The sequence below is a fragment of the Octopus bimaculoides genome, chromosome 20 (genome assembly GCF_001194135.2).
Source record: "Octopus bimaculoides isolate UCB-OBI-ISO-001 chromosome 20, ASM119413v2, whole genome shotgun sequence".
Classification (NCBI taxonomy): domain Eukaryota; kingdom Metazoa; phylum Mollusca; class Cephalopoda; order Octopoda; family Octopodidae; genus Octopus; species Octopus bimaculoides.
Window position 1 is genome coordinate 40,852,421 of NC_069000.1, and position 18,006 is coordinate 40,870,426.

General features: G+C 35.7%; 1 protein-coding gene across 1 annotated transcript in view; it reads right to left on the reverse strand.

The window, feature by feature from the left end:
- Nucleotides 1-5,967: 5,967 nt before the first annotated feature.
- The window catches only part of LOC106877961 (uncharacterized), a 21,298-nt gene continuing 9,259 nt past the window's right edge, over nt 5,968-18,006 (reverse strand). Inside the window, exon 2 of the mRNA XM_014927038.2 lies at nt 5,968-17,268. Within this exon, the coding sequence (XP_014782524.1) occupies nt 6,713-17,002 (10,290 nt within the window). The 5' untranslated portion in view covers nt 17,003-17,268 and the 3' untranslated portion in view covers nt 5,968-6,712. The remainder of the gene's footprint in view (nt 17,269-18,006) is intronic.

Below are 18,006 nucleotides of genomic sequence, written 5' to 3' on the forward strand. Positions count from 1 at the left end.
CAAGATGAGGACAAATATCCATCAAATGTAAATAAAGTACATAATTCCTCATCTCTCAAATATAGAACTGTAAAAAGTTTGCCTCAATGAATTGTGTCTGATTGATGCAAATATGGAAAAGTATATGTTCAAATGATGATGATGAATGTACAATTTGTTATATGTGTAAACCAAGAAATCATGGAATTCTTTTCTACTCAAGGCACCAAGCCTGAAATTTTGGATGAGGGGCCAGTCGATTAGATCTATATGTATATATATATATAAGTATATATATACATATAGATATAAATAAGTATATATATATGTATGTATCAAGCAAAAATGCTAGTGCTAAAATCTCTCGAAGAGATCAATGCAATGGTTGTACTGACAAGTAATATTTGTAGCCACTTCAACATGGCTGTCTATTCGAGTGGACTCCACTGCGATTTTTTGACTCCAAGAGGACATCTCCTTTAGCTGGTTAATGATGCACAGCTGCATCTGATAAAATTGTGAGCAGGGGAGTGAACCCCTACCATCTCCTCTTTCCTCACAGTAGAGTCCGCTTGAATGGACAGCCGCGTTAAAAATGGCTACAACTCTTCGAAACGCTGGTGTTTTAATGGTGGCAGCTGATGAAGGATATGTTCTCTATGTGGCCTGCTTGTTTGTTGTACCTTGTTTATCATTTTGTCCATGTTCTTTTGCAACGTCATGTGCCCAGATATGTATCTATATGTACATGTAGATGAAGGTATGTACATACATATGCATATACTCATATTGTTTATATATATATATATATATATGTGGTCCGATCAATAAGTATCCGGACTGTTGCCATAGTAACAAAGCTAAAGCATGCAGAGTGAAGCCACGTGGCACAGACTGACATTGAACTCTGCTGTGCATGTGCACTAAGTTTAAACATTCTAGCTCACTTTCACTGTTTGCAGCAGTGCTGGGAAGGAACGTATGTAGTGTGTGATCATTGCATTGACCATGACAGTGAAAGTTGAGCAGAGAATCTGCATCAAATTCTGGCAAAATTTTGGTGATACCTGTGCAAAGTTGCAAAAAGTGTATGGATAGGAGTGTATGATGTGTGTGTGTGAGTGAGTGTGTATGTATGTATGCATACATGCATGCGTGTATGAATTACGTACGTATGTAGGAATGCATGTATCTATGCACACACATCCACACAGATATACAGTGTTTTTGTGTATCCTAACATAGATGTTCTTTGTTTCCATGAAAACATGTCCAGACATGGGGAAATACTTCTTTGCTTGAAAATAGGCAAGGACTGGCATCATTTTGTTGTAAAAACATCTGCTTCAATGAATACTATCTAACCGATGCAAAAATGGACTGTAAAACGATGGGGATAATGATGAAATGAATTTTCCAATATAATCTTTTACATCAGCAATATGACATTCAGCATACAGAACCAATGACTTAAAATTAAGAGTGCAGTTTTTAATTAGGGTTGTAATTTGAGTTATGAGCACGATTTTTCAGTAGTCCTCTCATACTCTGTGGTGTCTCCTACAATGGAAGATAAGAAACAAGGAAGAAAGAAGAAAATAAATTATCTGAGTGTAAAAAAAAAGCAAATATTTCAAAAACATAATTTTTTTGTTAAAAAAAAAAGTGTTTATTTAAATTAAATTTTTTGAATCCTCTGAAGCACACATATTTACAATTGTCCCTTATTAGATTAGGGAGAGCAAGAATATTATAAATAAACATTTATTCAAAATTATTGGATTCTCCTGAAAGACTTTTGGCGTCACCCTACAAAGAAAAATCCAAAAGTAAATACATTCACTAATTCCATGACTTTTAAATATATGTATATACACATATACATGTTTATGTATGTATATATACATACACACATATATGTATATATATATATATATACACATGAGCATGTATTTATGTATGTGTGTGTGCGCATGTGTGTATGTATAATTATATTGATGTATGTATCTATGTATGTGTATATACATACATGTATATGTATATATATATCTATATATATATATATTTATGTATGTATATATATATATATGTATGTATATATGTATATGTATGTATGTATACATATATATATATATATATATATATATATATATATATATATATATATATATATGATGATATAGAGGATCATCTGTGCCAGGCTACTTGAACAAATTCTCTGGAATCTCAACATTCAACATACTTTATCAATTTGCACTCTTGCACTCCAGTTACCATCAAAGATCTCAGGGCATATAAAACCAGGTAGGATAAAAAAACTAACTGCAACAAAATCCATTGACTATAGCCTCACATAATCACAAGCACCCATATGTTTGTCCCTCTTCTAGTTACATATTCAGGATGATTAAAATTCAGTATTGCAAGATAAAATGGTTGTTAGAGAGTATGATGCTTGCAAAATTAGTATATATTTCCCCCAAAATTATTGAGGCAAGCATGGCCACATGTTTCACTTCACAATTGCATCGTTATATGTTCAATTCTACTGTATAGTTCTTCTAGCAAAAGACATGTATATCTGCTTTATGGTAGATTTTAGAGAAGTATACCTGTTCTTGAGAGGTAGGCATAGTTTGTCAGCAAGTCTAACACCACCACCACCAGACACTATGTGTCCAGTCTGTTGCAAGCATTTGAATCAGTTCTCTGATTTCAATCATCTTTCTCACACCAGTCTTTTTACTTAACTAAGCCACAGAGAATTTAATAATAACAAAATACTACCTATGATGATGATGATGATTATAGTGAAGTAGACTAGGCTATCAATACTGAAATGATTATGCGAGCAACACAGCATACAACCAGGTGAGACACTTTGTAGAAGTGGTTTTTACCTACCCTCCTACTGTAAACAAAACAATTTGCAAATTTTTATCTATTTTAGCAGGTTAAACCCAAATAGAATTTTTTCTGTACCAAACATTGAATTTTAATTACTGGTCTCAATTTTATATTTCATGGTACATTTTAAATTAAAAATTTGTTTTATTTTCTTTCTTTCTCAAATTTTGAAGTAAAATTATTTAGCATTTTCACCAAATTACCTATGTCCCCACTTCCCCGTGAGTATTTCACTGAATAAAATACAGGTTTCGTTAACAATGCATCCAAACAACAGAACTATGGTAGACAATTAGTTGCCACTTGAAAATTGTCCCATGTATGCAGAATTCTGCCACATCGAGTTTTCCATTCTAGCATGGTTTGGACGAATAGATTATTGAGGTATTGTTTTATAGCCAGATGCCCTTCCTGATGCTTGCCTTTGCCTGTTTTTAAATAAGGAATGTCTTATTCCACAGACTTAGAAGGCAGAAAGCGAGCAGGCAATCTACTGATAAAAGAAATGCTGTCAGAACATTGCATGAACAACTTAACTTTTGAATAAGCAAGCAGATGTAAACAGACACACACACACATATATTTATATATATATATATATATATATATATAATGCCTCCTTTTTCAGTTACTGTCTATTAAATAATTTCACAAGGGTATAGTTGGCCCAGGGCTATAATAGAAGACACTTGCCCAAGGTACCAAACAGTGGGACTGAACCTGAAATCATGCAGTTGGGAAACGAACTTCTTAATCACACAGCCATGCTTGCAATCAAAGATGGGTTTGCCAGCTAACCCATTTATACAATATTTATAGAGCTATGTGTATTAATTGTAGAGGTACATATATTTACTTTATTATGTGCGACCCATATGAGAACAGCGAGTCGAGATAGCTCAGCTGACATGCTACCAGATTGCATAATACTGCCAAATACACATAATCATCAAGAAATTAGGAAAAAATCATGAAAACACAAAGCTCAATTAAATCTGAATTGAAGCAGCATCACATAGACCCATCACCCTCATATGCACTCCTCAAACATTAACCCCACCTCACCATTTTTGACATTACTAACCCACATATTGCTCCCCACAAATCATGTGGATTCAGGCCACTATATAAAAGCACCACATGAATCAGGAATCTGATACAGAAGATATGTGACTGTTTCAACAATAAAATATGTATCATTTTATCCATCATCAATAGCAATAAAGTTTCAATTTCATTCCATACTTATATGCAAAACACTCAACACATCCTTAACCCTTTCGTTACCATATTTATTTCGAGATGCTCTGTGTTTGTTTCAATTATTTTAGATATAACAAAGAATTTAATAAAATAACTTAGTTATCATTCAGCTGGTACTTTGAACATAAATTGTGACTAAGTTTTAGTGGATGATTTTAATTCAAAATTTATGAAAACAAAACATTTGCACTACAGAGCCAGAGCTGGTTTCAGCCAGGTTGCTATCGAAAGGGTTAACAAATAACACAAAACTCTGCCTACTAAACCACCTATCAGTCTAAGTTTATCTAGTGGACAAAAGTTGACCAAACCACACTCAAAGCTGCTTAACTGGCCCTAAGTCCAGCAATAGTTGCATAAAAGAAATGCTTGAATTGGCACATCAAATGCAATGCCTTTCCTAACTGCAGTTTTGAATGGCTTCTAGGACCACTATCTAATCTAGCCTTTTCTGTCACTATACTCTAGTTAAACAATAGCAACTCTTCTCTAAACTCTCTCTGTCATTACTGATGATCACTCTCTGATGTGGTTACATAAGCTTTCCTTGTCAGGAAAGTATTCCAGCTTCACAGTAAACTATGTCCCTGACTATGAGTCTTATTTGTCTCGACCCAGGATTTAATTTTTAACACTGGTGAGATTATGACAAGTGGAACAGACAAATATGTTAAACATTGAATTTGAACTTCCAAAGGTTGATGTGGTGGCAGCATAAATGGAGAGCAGAGCAAAGGAGTTCTAAAAAGAGGCAAATATGTCGAAAATCAATAGAAAAATATATTTTTGCTTTTGTGTGTGTGTAGGCATAGCAATGTGGTAAAGAAGTTCACTTCATAACCATATGCTAGCTCCGGATGTAATCCTGCTGCATGGCACCACAGTTAAGTGCCTTTCTTCTGCCACATCCATGGGTTGACTAGCTAAAGCTTTGTTATTGATATTAGAAGATGAAAACTGGAAGCTTCTAACATATACACACGCACATAAGAACGTATATTCCTGTGCATGTGTGTATATATATATCATCACTGTTTAACGTCCGTTTTCCATGCTAGCATGGGTTGGACAATTTGACAGAGGACTGGCAAGCCAGAAGGCTGCACCAGCCTCCAATCTGATCTGGTAGAGTTTCTACAGCAAGATCAGATTGGAGCCTGGTGCAGCCTTCTGGTTTGCCAGTCCTCTGTCAAATCATCCAATCCATGCTAGCATGGAAAGCGGACGTTAAACGGTGATGATGATGATGATGATATATATATATATATATATATATATACATTTATGCACGTGTGTATGTTGTGTGCACACATGCACATGCATATAAATGTTAGAGAAACAGATCAGTGAGGAAGGAATGATAAATCGGTGCTTCAAACCGATCTATGTCTTCTGTACGAGATGCACAGACATTCTCTTCATATTCATACCATCATCAATGCATTGAACCAATGATTGTCCTATTGGAAACCTGTAACCAACAATGCCATTTTTTTTTTTTTAATAGCTTAGTCAGAGAAAGAAAGATAGCACCACTGACCCTTTTCAAGGACTTTGTGACTGGAAAGAAGAACTTATCCTTAAACCAGATACCTGGCTTGATTGCTTGCAACAACACGAATTTTGTTAAAAGCTCCTCCCACCCCTACATAGTGCTGTTAAACCAGGCAGTGGATTAAGTCTACCCTTCAGATTGTTCACAGATGTAATATAATATATACATACATATATTTTCATACACATACACATACATATATGTATAATATATATATATATATATATATATATATATATATATATATATATATGTATGTCGCCTCCTGGTCCACCAGTCCTCAGTCAAATCGTCAAAACCATGCTAGCATGGAAAGCAGACGTTAAACGACGATATATATATATATATATATATATATATATTATACATGCACACACATATAAACATAGATATTTTTGTACCCACAAACTAACAACCATAATATCTTTGTACACTTACATTTCGGGAAATGTCTGAAGAGAGGGACTTAATTCTGTTGGTAGCTGAATAGATGCACATATGCGCAAACATATATGCAAATCATGCGTACATGCCATCAGAAAGGCAATATAAATATATTCTTTCGTTCCTGTTCACTTCTATTGACTTAGTTGTAAGCAACATACAAAACGACCCTGCAAATCTCTCCTCAGTTATTTTGTAACTGACTTCCAAATGAACCATGGCACTAACACTTAGTAGTAAAAGACGCAAACTGTTTACCTTCAACAATTCAAAGAGAACACCAATATACAAAACTTTCTTATTGTATTTAGAACCACATTGTTTAAATGACATCAACCATCCAGGTGATCATACCACTGGACTTGCATGTTAAAAATGTTATTTTTTTTTTGTTTATTTACCGTGAGACTTTCACCCACAAAATTTATTTTAAAATCTATATCATATGCATGAAATAAAGATAAATAAATATATATATATATATATATATACAAATAAATATATATATATATAATATATACATGTATGTATGTATGTATGTATGTGTGTATATCAACATAAAAATCACAACTCATTACTTTTAGCAGCTTTACTGCTTTCGGTTGCCGCTATAGTTTTAAGATGTGCAGGAGTGAAACTGCATGTTTTTCTGTGTCTGTAAAGGGCACTAGTTTGTGTGAATGCTCGCTGGCAGTAACGGCATTGGTAAGGTCGTTCTCCAGTGTGCGTGCGTCTATGGGTAACCAAATGTCCAAACCGCGAGAAGGCTTTATCACAGTATTCACAAAAGTAACGACGACTTTCAGCTGAATGTGAAGAGTCTGACTGAGGCGAGAAAGTGTCATCTTGAACAACTTTGTTGCCTCTTTTATTAACAACCTTAGACTTTTTAGGGACACAATGTGCAGCTGCTGATGGAATAGACTTAAGGCTCTTACTTTCTTCTTGTGCAACATTACTCCCTAGCTGATCATGTGTTCCCTCTGTACTCTCTAGGCAATTTGTGAGAGCCATTTCCTCTTGCAAGTATCCACCATCTTGAACAATTTCTCCTTTTAGAGAATTTTTCATGCTTTCATTTGTGTGGTCAACACTTTCATCATTGGCTGAAGCTTTTGATTGTGAAATAGTAAGACTAAGAGGATTTGTTTCTGAATCTAAAGGATTAGGTTTAGAAGAAGGAAGAGGTTCAGTTTTAATGTAACAATCATCAGTTTCAGAATCCACTTGGGAAAGAAATAGATTTTCTGACAAGTGTGAGCACAATTCTTTTGAATTGTTTTTACATTCTTCACAGCGAGGAAATCCTTCAGACAGCTCATTAGCATTAGACTGGTTCTCCTCTTTGACCCTCTTCGGAGGTGACATTTCTGTAACTTCCCTACTGCAAGCTCTATTGTTTTGTTCTGAATCCGTGCAAGGTTTTGCACTAGGAGTTTTGGTCAATTGCTTTCTCTTGTAACTCCTTTGAGGAAAGCTTGTTGGGTTGTTAACAGAAGGTGCCGTATCCATTAAAAAACTTTTGTTTCTTTCCTTTAAACTATGGTGATCATCTAACAAAGAATTAATTGCTTGTCTTCTTGAAAGGCAATTCAAGTCACTATTAAGATCATAACTCGAGTGAAGCTTTCCTCGTTTCGACAGCTTTAGTTTTTTCATCAGTCTACTTCCAATCCCTGTATGTAACCTTTTGCGGTTGATCTTATTGCTGATTGTTGTTGAAGTGTTGAGCGATGATGTTTTCTTATGCCTGCCTTCTTTCTCCTTTGTGAAAGCAGACACTGTTCTACTTGTTTCTTCATCAAGTAAGTTGACAGTTTTTTTAGAGACATTAGTAAGATATTCTGGTTCTAAATCGGGATTTTCAGCTCTGTGCAACTTCTGTTTAGACACATTAGGAAAGACTGTTTCTGCTTTCGATGGCTTCTTATGTGTTTCTGAAATGCGATTTCCAACACAATCTTGCTTGTTACTTGGCACACACTGGAAAAGAGAAGTTGTTGCATTGGCCTTGAGACTGTTCTGGTTTTGAGGAGTTTTTTCTGGATCTTTCACTATCCTATCTTCAGGAAGTACACTTGTATTATGAATCACTAGAAAGCAAGTCTTGCGGTGCCTGTTAAGGGCGCTGACTTGTGTGAATTGCTTACCACAACCAGAACATTTGAATGGACGTTCTCCAGTGTGGATCCTGAGATGCATTTTTAGGTGACTAGAACGAGTGAAACCCTTTCTACAATGAGTGCAGACAAACCGAGATAAGTTTTGCTTTAATGAACTATTTGTAGTGGGATTAACAACTGCAGGGTTAGAGGATTTATCCAACTGGGTAACTTTGTTTCTAGTTTTGCCAGTAGCACACTCACTGTTTCTAGGAGTGGTCGTACTGCCTTGCTTAGATTTTAAAGATGTCTGTAAAGAACTATACTTGGACTTAGCATTAAATTTTTCTCCTGGATTTTGTTTTGATATTGACTTTTTTAGCATTGTTTGTTTTTCGAATCTTTGTGCCTTACTTAGAACTGGAACCAGGTTATTATTTGGAATTGTGATTTTTGGAGGTTGTTCAACAACTAAATTAGAAAATTTGTGTTCTCTCCTTGAATTAACTCCTGAATCTGGATCATTAGTTGAATTTATCGTAATTTCATTTGAGAATTGTTTCAATTTATCAATTGAATACTGCTTAGAACATTGATCACTTTCTGATGGATTTTCAAAGTTCAAAATGGATATTTCTGGTTGACTAGAATGTTCTCTTAATGATGGATTTTCTATCATGAAAGGCTGATTATGTTGGTCTTCTGGTAAGGTGATACCAGAGAAAGGAGATGTTGAAGCATGATGTCTACGACTTTCAGCTTGAGCATAGAATTTTCGCGTGAAAGGAGACAATATACGGTCAGTCGAAAACCTGTATTTGTTGATGTTATTCAAAGCTTTTTTAATTACTCTACGTACATTCTGGTTGAGAGAATTTTTCGTAACCAACCCTAATTGGGAAGTATCAGGGTTAGAAGTCTTTCCATCCAGATTAAAGTTGGAAAATTTTCTTCGCTGAAACTGTAACGAGCGACTGTGATCCTGCTTATTCTGCCGAGATTTGCTGTAGGGATGCAACTTGTTTGGAAGAGTTCCTCTCTTCATTAAAGGAAATCTTTTGACATTACCAGTTTTACTGGTAGAACCTGAGTCTGACATCTTCAACTGTATTTCAGGAGCAGAATATACAGTTCGACTGGAGCTAAGTGGTATTTGGAATACTTTAGATTTTTTTGAAGTTATGGACCCATCATTGTAATTGGGTACAATGTCCTGATTAGATACTAAGCTTGTCTGAGATTTTGCTAAGGAAGTAGATTTATGATTAGAGTTTATATGTATTAGTAAAGAAATTAAATCAGCAAAGACAGTCTGACACTGGAGACACTGTCTGGGGGAAACAGCTGGAGTTATGGCAGAGGTTTCTAATTCACTCAGTTTGAATTTCAAATGAGAAAGAAGCTGTTCAAAATCACTAAATGTCATATCACAGCAGTCACATATGTAAATGCCATGACCAACATAATGCGAATAGAACTCATCTCTTTTATCAAAGACAAAACCACAACATATGAATTGGTCTGATGTTTTATCCAAGTCAAGTGCTGCTGTCGTTTCAGGCCATTTATTCCCTGACACTGACAGAGCTACTCGAGCAAAACTGCATGTCTTTCTGTGCCTGTTGAGAGCACTTGACTGGGTAAAGGCCTTCTGACAATGACTACATCGAAATGGTCGTTCTCCTGTGTGAGTACGATGGTGCATAATCAGATGACCGCTACGGGTGAAAGTCTTTTCACAATACTTACAAGCAAATCTTTTGAATAAAGGTGTGGATGAAATATTTGTAGATGAGTCCATGTTCCATTGGTTCCAGTTGTTGCTGGAATCCTCCCAGACAACATAATCATTCATAGCAGACATTTGCTTTTCAATTTCAAGTTTTCTACTTTTGTCCATAGAAACCAGAGCTTGAGAAGCAACAGAAGAATTTTTTAGATTAAATAATAAATCTGGTGAATTGGATTCCATAGCTTGAAGATGGCAAATACCATCAGAATTTGTTTTATTCAGACCTTTAGACTTCTTATTATATAAACTAGATTCTAAGAGAGATTCTTTGTTAGAGACTGGATCTTTAGATGAGACTTCAATGATAAAATTTTCCTCTTCATCATCTTTATCTTCTCTCTTGATTGTGGAAGAATTATCCAGAAATGTTGACTGATGTCTAATTTCAGAATTGTTCTCATCAAAACTGATCTGTTCAGAAACATTCCAATCTTTAAAAGATCGGTGGCTAGCTAGATGTAAGTTAAAACTATCATTGCCTACAAACATTTGACCACAACATGTAAATGTACAAGTATTTTCCTTTTTCACTAATGTAGGTGAGGTGATATCAGAGGAGTCAGTGTGGTTACTCTCTTTCATCAATGTAGCAGACATATCTTCACCAGGATTGACTAGATTCTCTTGATCATCAGAAAATATTTGTTGGTTGGCAATATTTTGCTGATTAATGTCTAATGAATGAGTCATTAAATGAGAAATTACATCACCCTTATCAGAAAATATCTCATCACAAAAGTGACAATTGTATGTAGCATCAACAATTTCTGTTTTAATTTGAATGTCTGGGCGGTATACTGTGCTTGAAGCACAACTTTCAAGGTTTCTATTGTTCTGACTGGTATTATTCCTAGAAGACAAATTAATCTCTTGTGTATAATTTTTGCTTCCAGAGTCCACTTGAGAGCAATTTATCTTAAAAGAACATACCTTCTGGTGTTTGATAAAGTCATCAAGTTTCAGGTACTCACAGCTACAGTATTCACATTTTATGATACCTTCATTGCCTTCTTCACAAGGGATTTTATCAATGCTATTAAATCTCACCTCAGACATCTGGGTATAATCTCTATTTAATTGATAATCCTCTCCAGCTACATTTTGCTCAGACAATAAAGAACTTTTATTTTTATCCAAGTCTGAATCTATTTGGATTAGGTCTCCTTCGTCTTCTTTTGCTCGAGTCTGTATATTGTGAAGCATTAGTAACTTAATTCGGCAACATGTTTTCAGGTGCCTGTTGAGAGCGGAAGTCTGGGTAAATGCTTTCATACAGTACTGACATGAGTATGGCCTCTCTCCTGTATGGGTGCGAAGATGTTGCATTAAATGACCAGACCGTGAAAATCCACGATTACAATATTGACAGACATAGCGCCGAGTTTCAGACAGGTTCTCTTCATTTGAAGAGGCCTGATTAGGTTTGGAGATGATGTTATCTGAATTATGAAGCAGTGTTTTTCTGTCATTTTTACTTGATGTTCTTTGATAGTCTGATAATACAACATTTGAGATCGTTTGCATATTTTCGGAGTGTTGTACCTCTGAATGTATTACAGAACTGTCAATATCAGTAGAGTGATTGTCTTTTATATGGAAACTCTTCATATGCTCATTAAAATCATCTCCCATGAATGTTTGGTTGCAACAAACAAACATCTTACAACTGTTTGTAAGATTCATACCATCTTTATTGAAACTAACTGTGCCCTCTTTATTAGTCTTTTTATCAGATGTAGATAGATCACCATTAACTTCTTTCAAATCAATCACTATTTGGTCTAAGTGCTGAGAGCTACCATCATTGCTGTTATCCTTACTATCACTGTTTGTTTCAGTCCCTGATTTCAATTTGATATTTTCCTGAGAAACTGACTGGTTAAGAATTTTCTCTCCTGTTTTCTCATCAAGTAACGGTTTATTAGTAGTTATATTATTCAAAACTAAATGCTCATCCAGATTTACTTTGTTGTGGTACAGAGCAAAAGTGCTACTATTGTTGCTAGATTTGCCTACAGTCCTTGCTTTTGACAGCGACTCTTCTTTCAAAGGTTGAACATTAGAAGTATTTTGTGTCCTTTCTAAACTATCACAAACTACTGATTGTTCAGGCACTTTATCCTGGCAACCATTTTCATTAATACCTTCACAGTCAGACCGGTTGTTTGCAACAGTCAGTGGAGTACACAAAACGATGTCAGCAAAATGAGAGCTTTTACCTTTAGTACTGTCGTTGGAAATATTTTCAGCTGACAAATTCGCAAAGGTGGTAGAAGAACCACATAGTTTCAGATGTTGTTCAAACTTAGACGATGAATAATAGTTTTCCTTACAAAACCAACAAACATAATGCTTTTTACTTGTGTGGAGAAGGACATGCTCTTCTAGTAGCATCAATGAAGTAAATGATGCAGTACAATAAGAACAAGACAATTTCCTAGCTGAATCTTTATTGTTGGTTGTAATTTCCTGTTTAGATAAGTTATTTGACAGAGTGCTACACTGCCCATCAGTTTGATCAGAAATGTCAATATTTTCTGCTTTGGAAGAGTAAGAAAGCATATCACATGCAGAAGTGTTGCCTAAACTGTCCATAGAGTTAAGATTATCAGAACATTTACTTTTATCATCATGTTGGTCAGATAAACTAGATAAAAGTTGCCAATTCTCAAACAGTTTGGTATTATCTGACTTATTCTGTAGAGGACTAGTTGCTTCTCCAGTTGTTTTACTCCCAGTAGAGTTTGAATCCAACTGACCGGTAATTACTAAATCATTATTCACTTGCTTGTCTACAATGTCAGCAATACAGGATTCTGACAATATCATTGCACAGTTCTTTGAGTGTTCATAAAAAGTACCAGAATTTTCAAATGTTTTGGAGCATTTTGAACAAGTCAGTGATTTCTCGGCAACAGATAATGTTACATTGACATTGCACTGTTCTTGAGGACTTGAAACTTTTTCAAAATCAATTGAACAATTACTTATAGTATTATCATCCATATGGTATTGATCTTTTAACTGGCTTGCATTAGAGCTATTGCTGTAAATTGCTGGTGCATCACTGATTGTCATGTCAGTGCAACCTTTACTGTCTGGCTTGGATTTTGCAGTTGTGGAATAAAAGCTGGAAGAAAATGGTGGGGTTTCTGGTGAATAAGTATGGAAATGGCTATCTTCGAAATTTGGAGGTTCATCTGTATTGCTGTTTACAGAAGAGTCAGCAATCTGAGAAATATCAGTTGTAATCATGTCTCTAAAGTCACTTCCTAAGGTCAAAGTGACATTAGGTTCAGGAATTTCAGGTGACATACTAGAATCATTGGATTGCAAACTTTGGAAATGATTTGCATCTCTTAGTTGGTTAGTCAGTTCAACAACAGCTGTTGGTTTTGTTACATTAGAATTAGATGCAATCATGGAATTTTCTTGACAGCTGATACCTTCTTCAATCTGATCAATTTTTAGCTCACCAGAACATTCTTGGAGATTATTGTGCACAACTTGCAGAGCACTCCCAAGTATCATATTTTCCTGTTCTTCAGAGTATGAACTGTTCAAAGTACCATCAAATTTTGCCTGGTCAAGATTATTTAAGGTATGAGTCCCATGGAGAAGCTTGTAAGCATTTAAAACTGCTTCATTTTCTGCTGAATTTGATTGTGTAGAACAACTAAGTCTGGCTGAGTTGACTGACAGACTGGAACTGGAAGAACAATTAGAGGTATTGTGATTAGCAACTAAAACATTGCTAAAATATTCCAAGCTATTTTTTTCTTGCTTGATATCATTACCACTCAACTGCTTGGTACTTTTATATTTCCTGATATAATTCTTTCTCATGTGTCTTGAGAGCAACTGAGAATCAGGAAAGTTTTCCAGCATCAATGGAGAATTGTACAGGATGTCATCATTTAGTTCACTATCTTGCAAGGAGATTGTATCTTTGCCTTTTCTGTGGCACTCAACATGATTCCGCAGCTCTTTGCTACTACTGAAGACTTGGCCACAGCAGGTAAAAGTGAAGTTGTCAGGATCAATACTGTCCTCTCTGATTTTACTGTCCAAGTTAATTACTTCAGAGCGCTCCATTGCACTAACAGCATTCCCAGTAGTTTTAATGGAGGCATTTAACTCCGGGTATCTGACTCGTAGGCAAGTTTTGGTGTGTCTGTTTCGAGCACTAGATTGTGAAAAGGCACGACCACAACTCTCACACTGGAATGGCTTCTCTCCTGTGTGTATTCGGATGTGTGTTTCCAGATGAGATTGTTTGAAGAATTCCTTTGGGCAATAACTGCAAGGGAAACTTTTGCGCTGAATGTCAAATTCATTTACAGTCTCCACAGCAACACGAGAATTAGAACTAACAAGATCTCTTTGCTCTAAAACGTTGACGTCTTCATTATGAATGGATTTGTTGGTGTTGGAGTCTATTTGAGAATGGGAGTTTTTTTTAGACTCACTGGAATGTGAAGCTTTGTGAATCTGATACACAATGGAGGAATGGAAAGGCTTGGAACAAATATCACAAACTAAATTAGTTGACGAATTGGATTTGGTTTCAACACTACTGCGTGTGTTAAAAACATTTCCTTTGTTTACCATTGCAACAGTAGGTTTTCCTTTGGTGTCAAGAGATTCTGATATCTTGCTAGTTTTATCAGGTAACAGAGAAATATTTGATCTGCAGGTGTTAGAGTTGGTCAATGGATGCTCAGTTTGAAACTGAGAGTTATTGGTTGAATGTGAAGAGTTCTTTTTCATTATCAGCGAATTAACTTTGTTTAAGAACTCTCTATGATTTGAAGACTTACTAGGGGATTTTTTAGTTGAAGTTTTAGATCTTGTAATGTGTTTGTTTCTTGCTGAAAAAGATCGCATTAAATTAGTGGTTGATGAATTTCGACTCTGCAACTGAGAAATCTTTGATAAATTATTAACCCGATGGTGTTTCTTTATATGGACTTTAAGATGAGGATATGATACAAACTCAACTAAACAAATGCTACACTGATAGGTTCTATCATTTTTTGTATTAAAACTTTTTTCCCTATGTTTTACTTGTCTAGACTCAGGCATGGGAGCTTTGAAACTTTGCGTCTTACTTTTAATCATGGAAGTTGAAGCACTTTTTAGTTTGGTGGATGGCGTTTTTACAAAGCTGTTCTTGGCTGAATCAGTGTGATCATTAACTATATCAAAGTCATCATTCACAACATCTTCATTAGGCTTTAATTGACTTTTATGTGCTGCTGGACACACTTTTAAGTGGCTGTCATATTTAGACACTTGTTGAAAATTATCACCACAGAATTGACATGTGAAAGAAATGTCACTGCCAAGGGTTAAGTCAGAGGTAAGGTGATATTGTGCAGTAGTGTCCCATTGAATATTCGAATTAATGCTTTGAGCAACACTGCATGTCTTTAGATGGCGATTAAGTGCACTTGATTGTGTAAATGCATTACCACAAAAATCACATTTAAATGGTCTTTCTCCTGTATGTGTACGTAAATGCTGGGTCAAACGGCTAGTACGTGTAAATTGGCGTGAGCAGAACTGGCAAGTTAAGTGTTGGTGAATTTTGGTTTTCACAGAGTCTTTTAATTCAGAAGATTTTAACTTGGAATTTATATTTTTTTGAACTTTGTTAGCATTTTCTGCAATTTTTTCATTGTCACTTTGATGAGATAACTGGTTGAAATGTTTACTACTTGTCAAATCATTATTTGGCAGAATTTGAGTTGAGAAAGAATTAGATGAGTCCTTCCAAGATTTGTCCCCATTACAAGCAAGCAACTGATCTGAAGACAGAGAATCTTGTGAAGTAAAAATAGCAATGGATGTATCGTTAGAGCAGTCTTTTGGTAATGTTTTTTTGCTAATTGCATCGGTTTTCTCCCGCAACAGTCTGAGATTTTCAGCCAAACTATCAATGTCTGATAACTGAGATTGGTCAATTTTTAACTGCTTATTAGAACTGTTACCAGGTGACATATTATTTTTATCCCAGACATACGTGCTATCTTGAGATTGGTCAGTTAGTTCAATTGTTATTGGATCAAATATGGGATCATGTTGGTTATTTGCTTGAGAAAAGCATAAGTTGTTCTTTGGAGATTCCATATGATTATCAGTTAGATTGATGGTGATCTTGTTTTGGTCAAGACTATCTTTTGTCACCTCTGGCTGATTATCATGAACAATTATTTGATACTGTGACTCAGAACTTGACAAGATATTCAAATTTTCTTTGGTTGACGACTGCTTTTTACCATTTATAGACGTGTTTGTCTTATTGTGGAACTGGCTTTGTTTCTTTCCTATTTTATCTATAGTAGTAACGTCTTTCATCATATCATTGACATGGCTGTTGTTGTTTGGTAACAGGCTCAATAATTCAGAGTGAGACGGGTCACTGTGACCAGCTATGTGCTTGTTGTAATCAGAAGAATCTTTAAATGTTTTATTACAACAAACAAACATTATGTCATCATGTGTTTCAATATTATCATTTGAAAGTGTTCCAAGTGATGTAAACGCACTTTCTGAAGCAGATAGCATTGCATAGTGTTTTTCTGCTGCTGCAATAGAAGTTTCTAGCATTTTCACGTTAGCTGATAACTCCAGGCTGTCTTTGTTTGGCACTTTAGTACAGATTTTCATATGGCGATAGAGAGCACTGGATTGAGTGAAGGCTTTGTGACACTGTTGGCAAACATAAGGGCGTTCACCTGTGTGAATACGACGGTGCATCACCAAGTGGCCATTGCGAGAGAATGACTTTGAACAATAGTTACAGGTATATTTTTTTGAAGCTGTAATGTCTGTAATTGCAGACATGCTTGGGTTTCCATTTGCAAGAAAAGGGAGTTCCTTTGTACCTGCAGTATTGTTTACAAAGTTCAATATAGGTGGCCATTCGACCGATGCATTCTGGTCTGTACTATCCATGATGTGATCTAGTAAACCTAGTTCGAAATCACAACAAAGCTTCTCTTTCTTGAGAAGTAATAGAGTAGCTGATGAAAAATATGAACCACTTACAAATCCCTGTATTAGGTACCATGGCAACAGTTGAAGAGAAATGATATAAGTGTATATCAGTTACCATGGAGATAACTCATGTACAAGGTACCAAATGTTAACAGGGTCTTCAATATATATGTCACAGAAACTTGTTTCTGTCATGAATTGGTGTGAGTTGATCTACGGAGATCCTGTAAGAAAGAAAAGCTTTTGTTATTGCATATGAAAAGAATGATACTCAGTGAATTAGTAAACAGTAAAGAAACCAGAGTACAATATCTAACTGTATTAATTAATCAATCATCATCATCATCATCGTTTAACGTCCGCTTTCCATGCTAGCATGGGTTGGACGATTTGACTGAGGACTGGTGAAACCAGATGGCTACACCAGGCTCCAATCTGATTTGGCAGAGTTTCTAAAGCTGGATGCCCTTCCTAACGCCAAAATGTAAATATAAAAAGTTCAAATGCTATCTTCCTCACATGGCATAATATTCATTCACCTTCAGTAGAAGAATAAGGATCTCACATCATCACAGCAGAGCAGTTTCACTGACATTATAACCCAGTGGTGTGTGTGAGTGGGTGCTGGATTACTTTGCATGCCTTCAACTCTTTTCATGATCATATTTCTAAGGGTTGGAAATGAGTACAGCAATGAATTCCGGGTAGAGGTAGGGGTCCACCAAGGTTCCGTCCTCAGCCCCCTATTATTTACCATAGTCCTCCAGGCAATCACAGAGGAGTTCAAGACAGGTTGCCCCTGGGAGCTCCTCTATGCTGATGACCTTGCCCTAATTGCGGAGTCACTATCAGAACTAGAGGAGAAGTTTCAGGTGTGGAAGCAAGGTCTAGAATTGAAGGGCCTTAGAGTCAACCTAGCTAAAACCAAAATCCTAATAAGTAGGAAGGTAGATAAAACACAA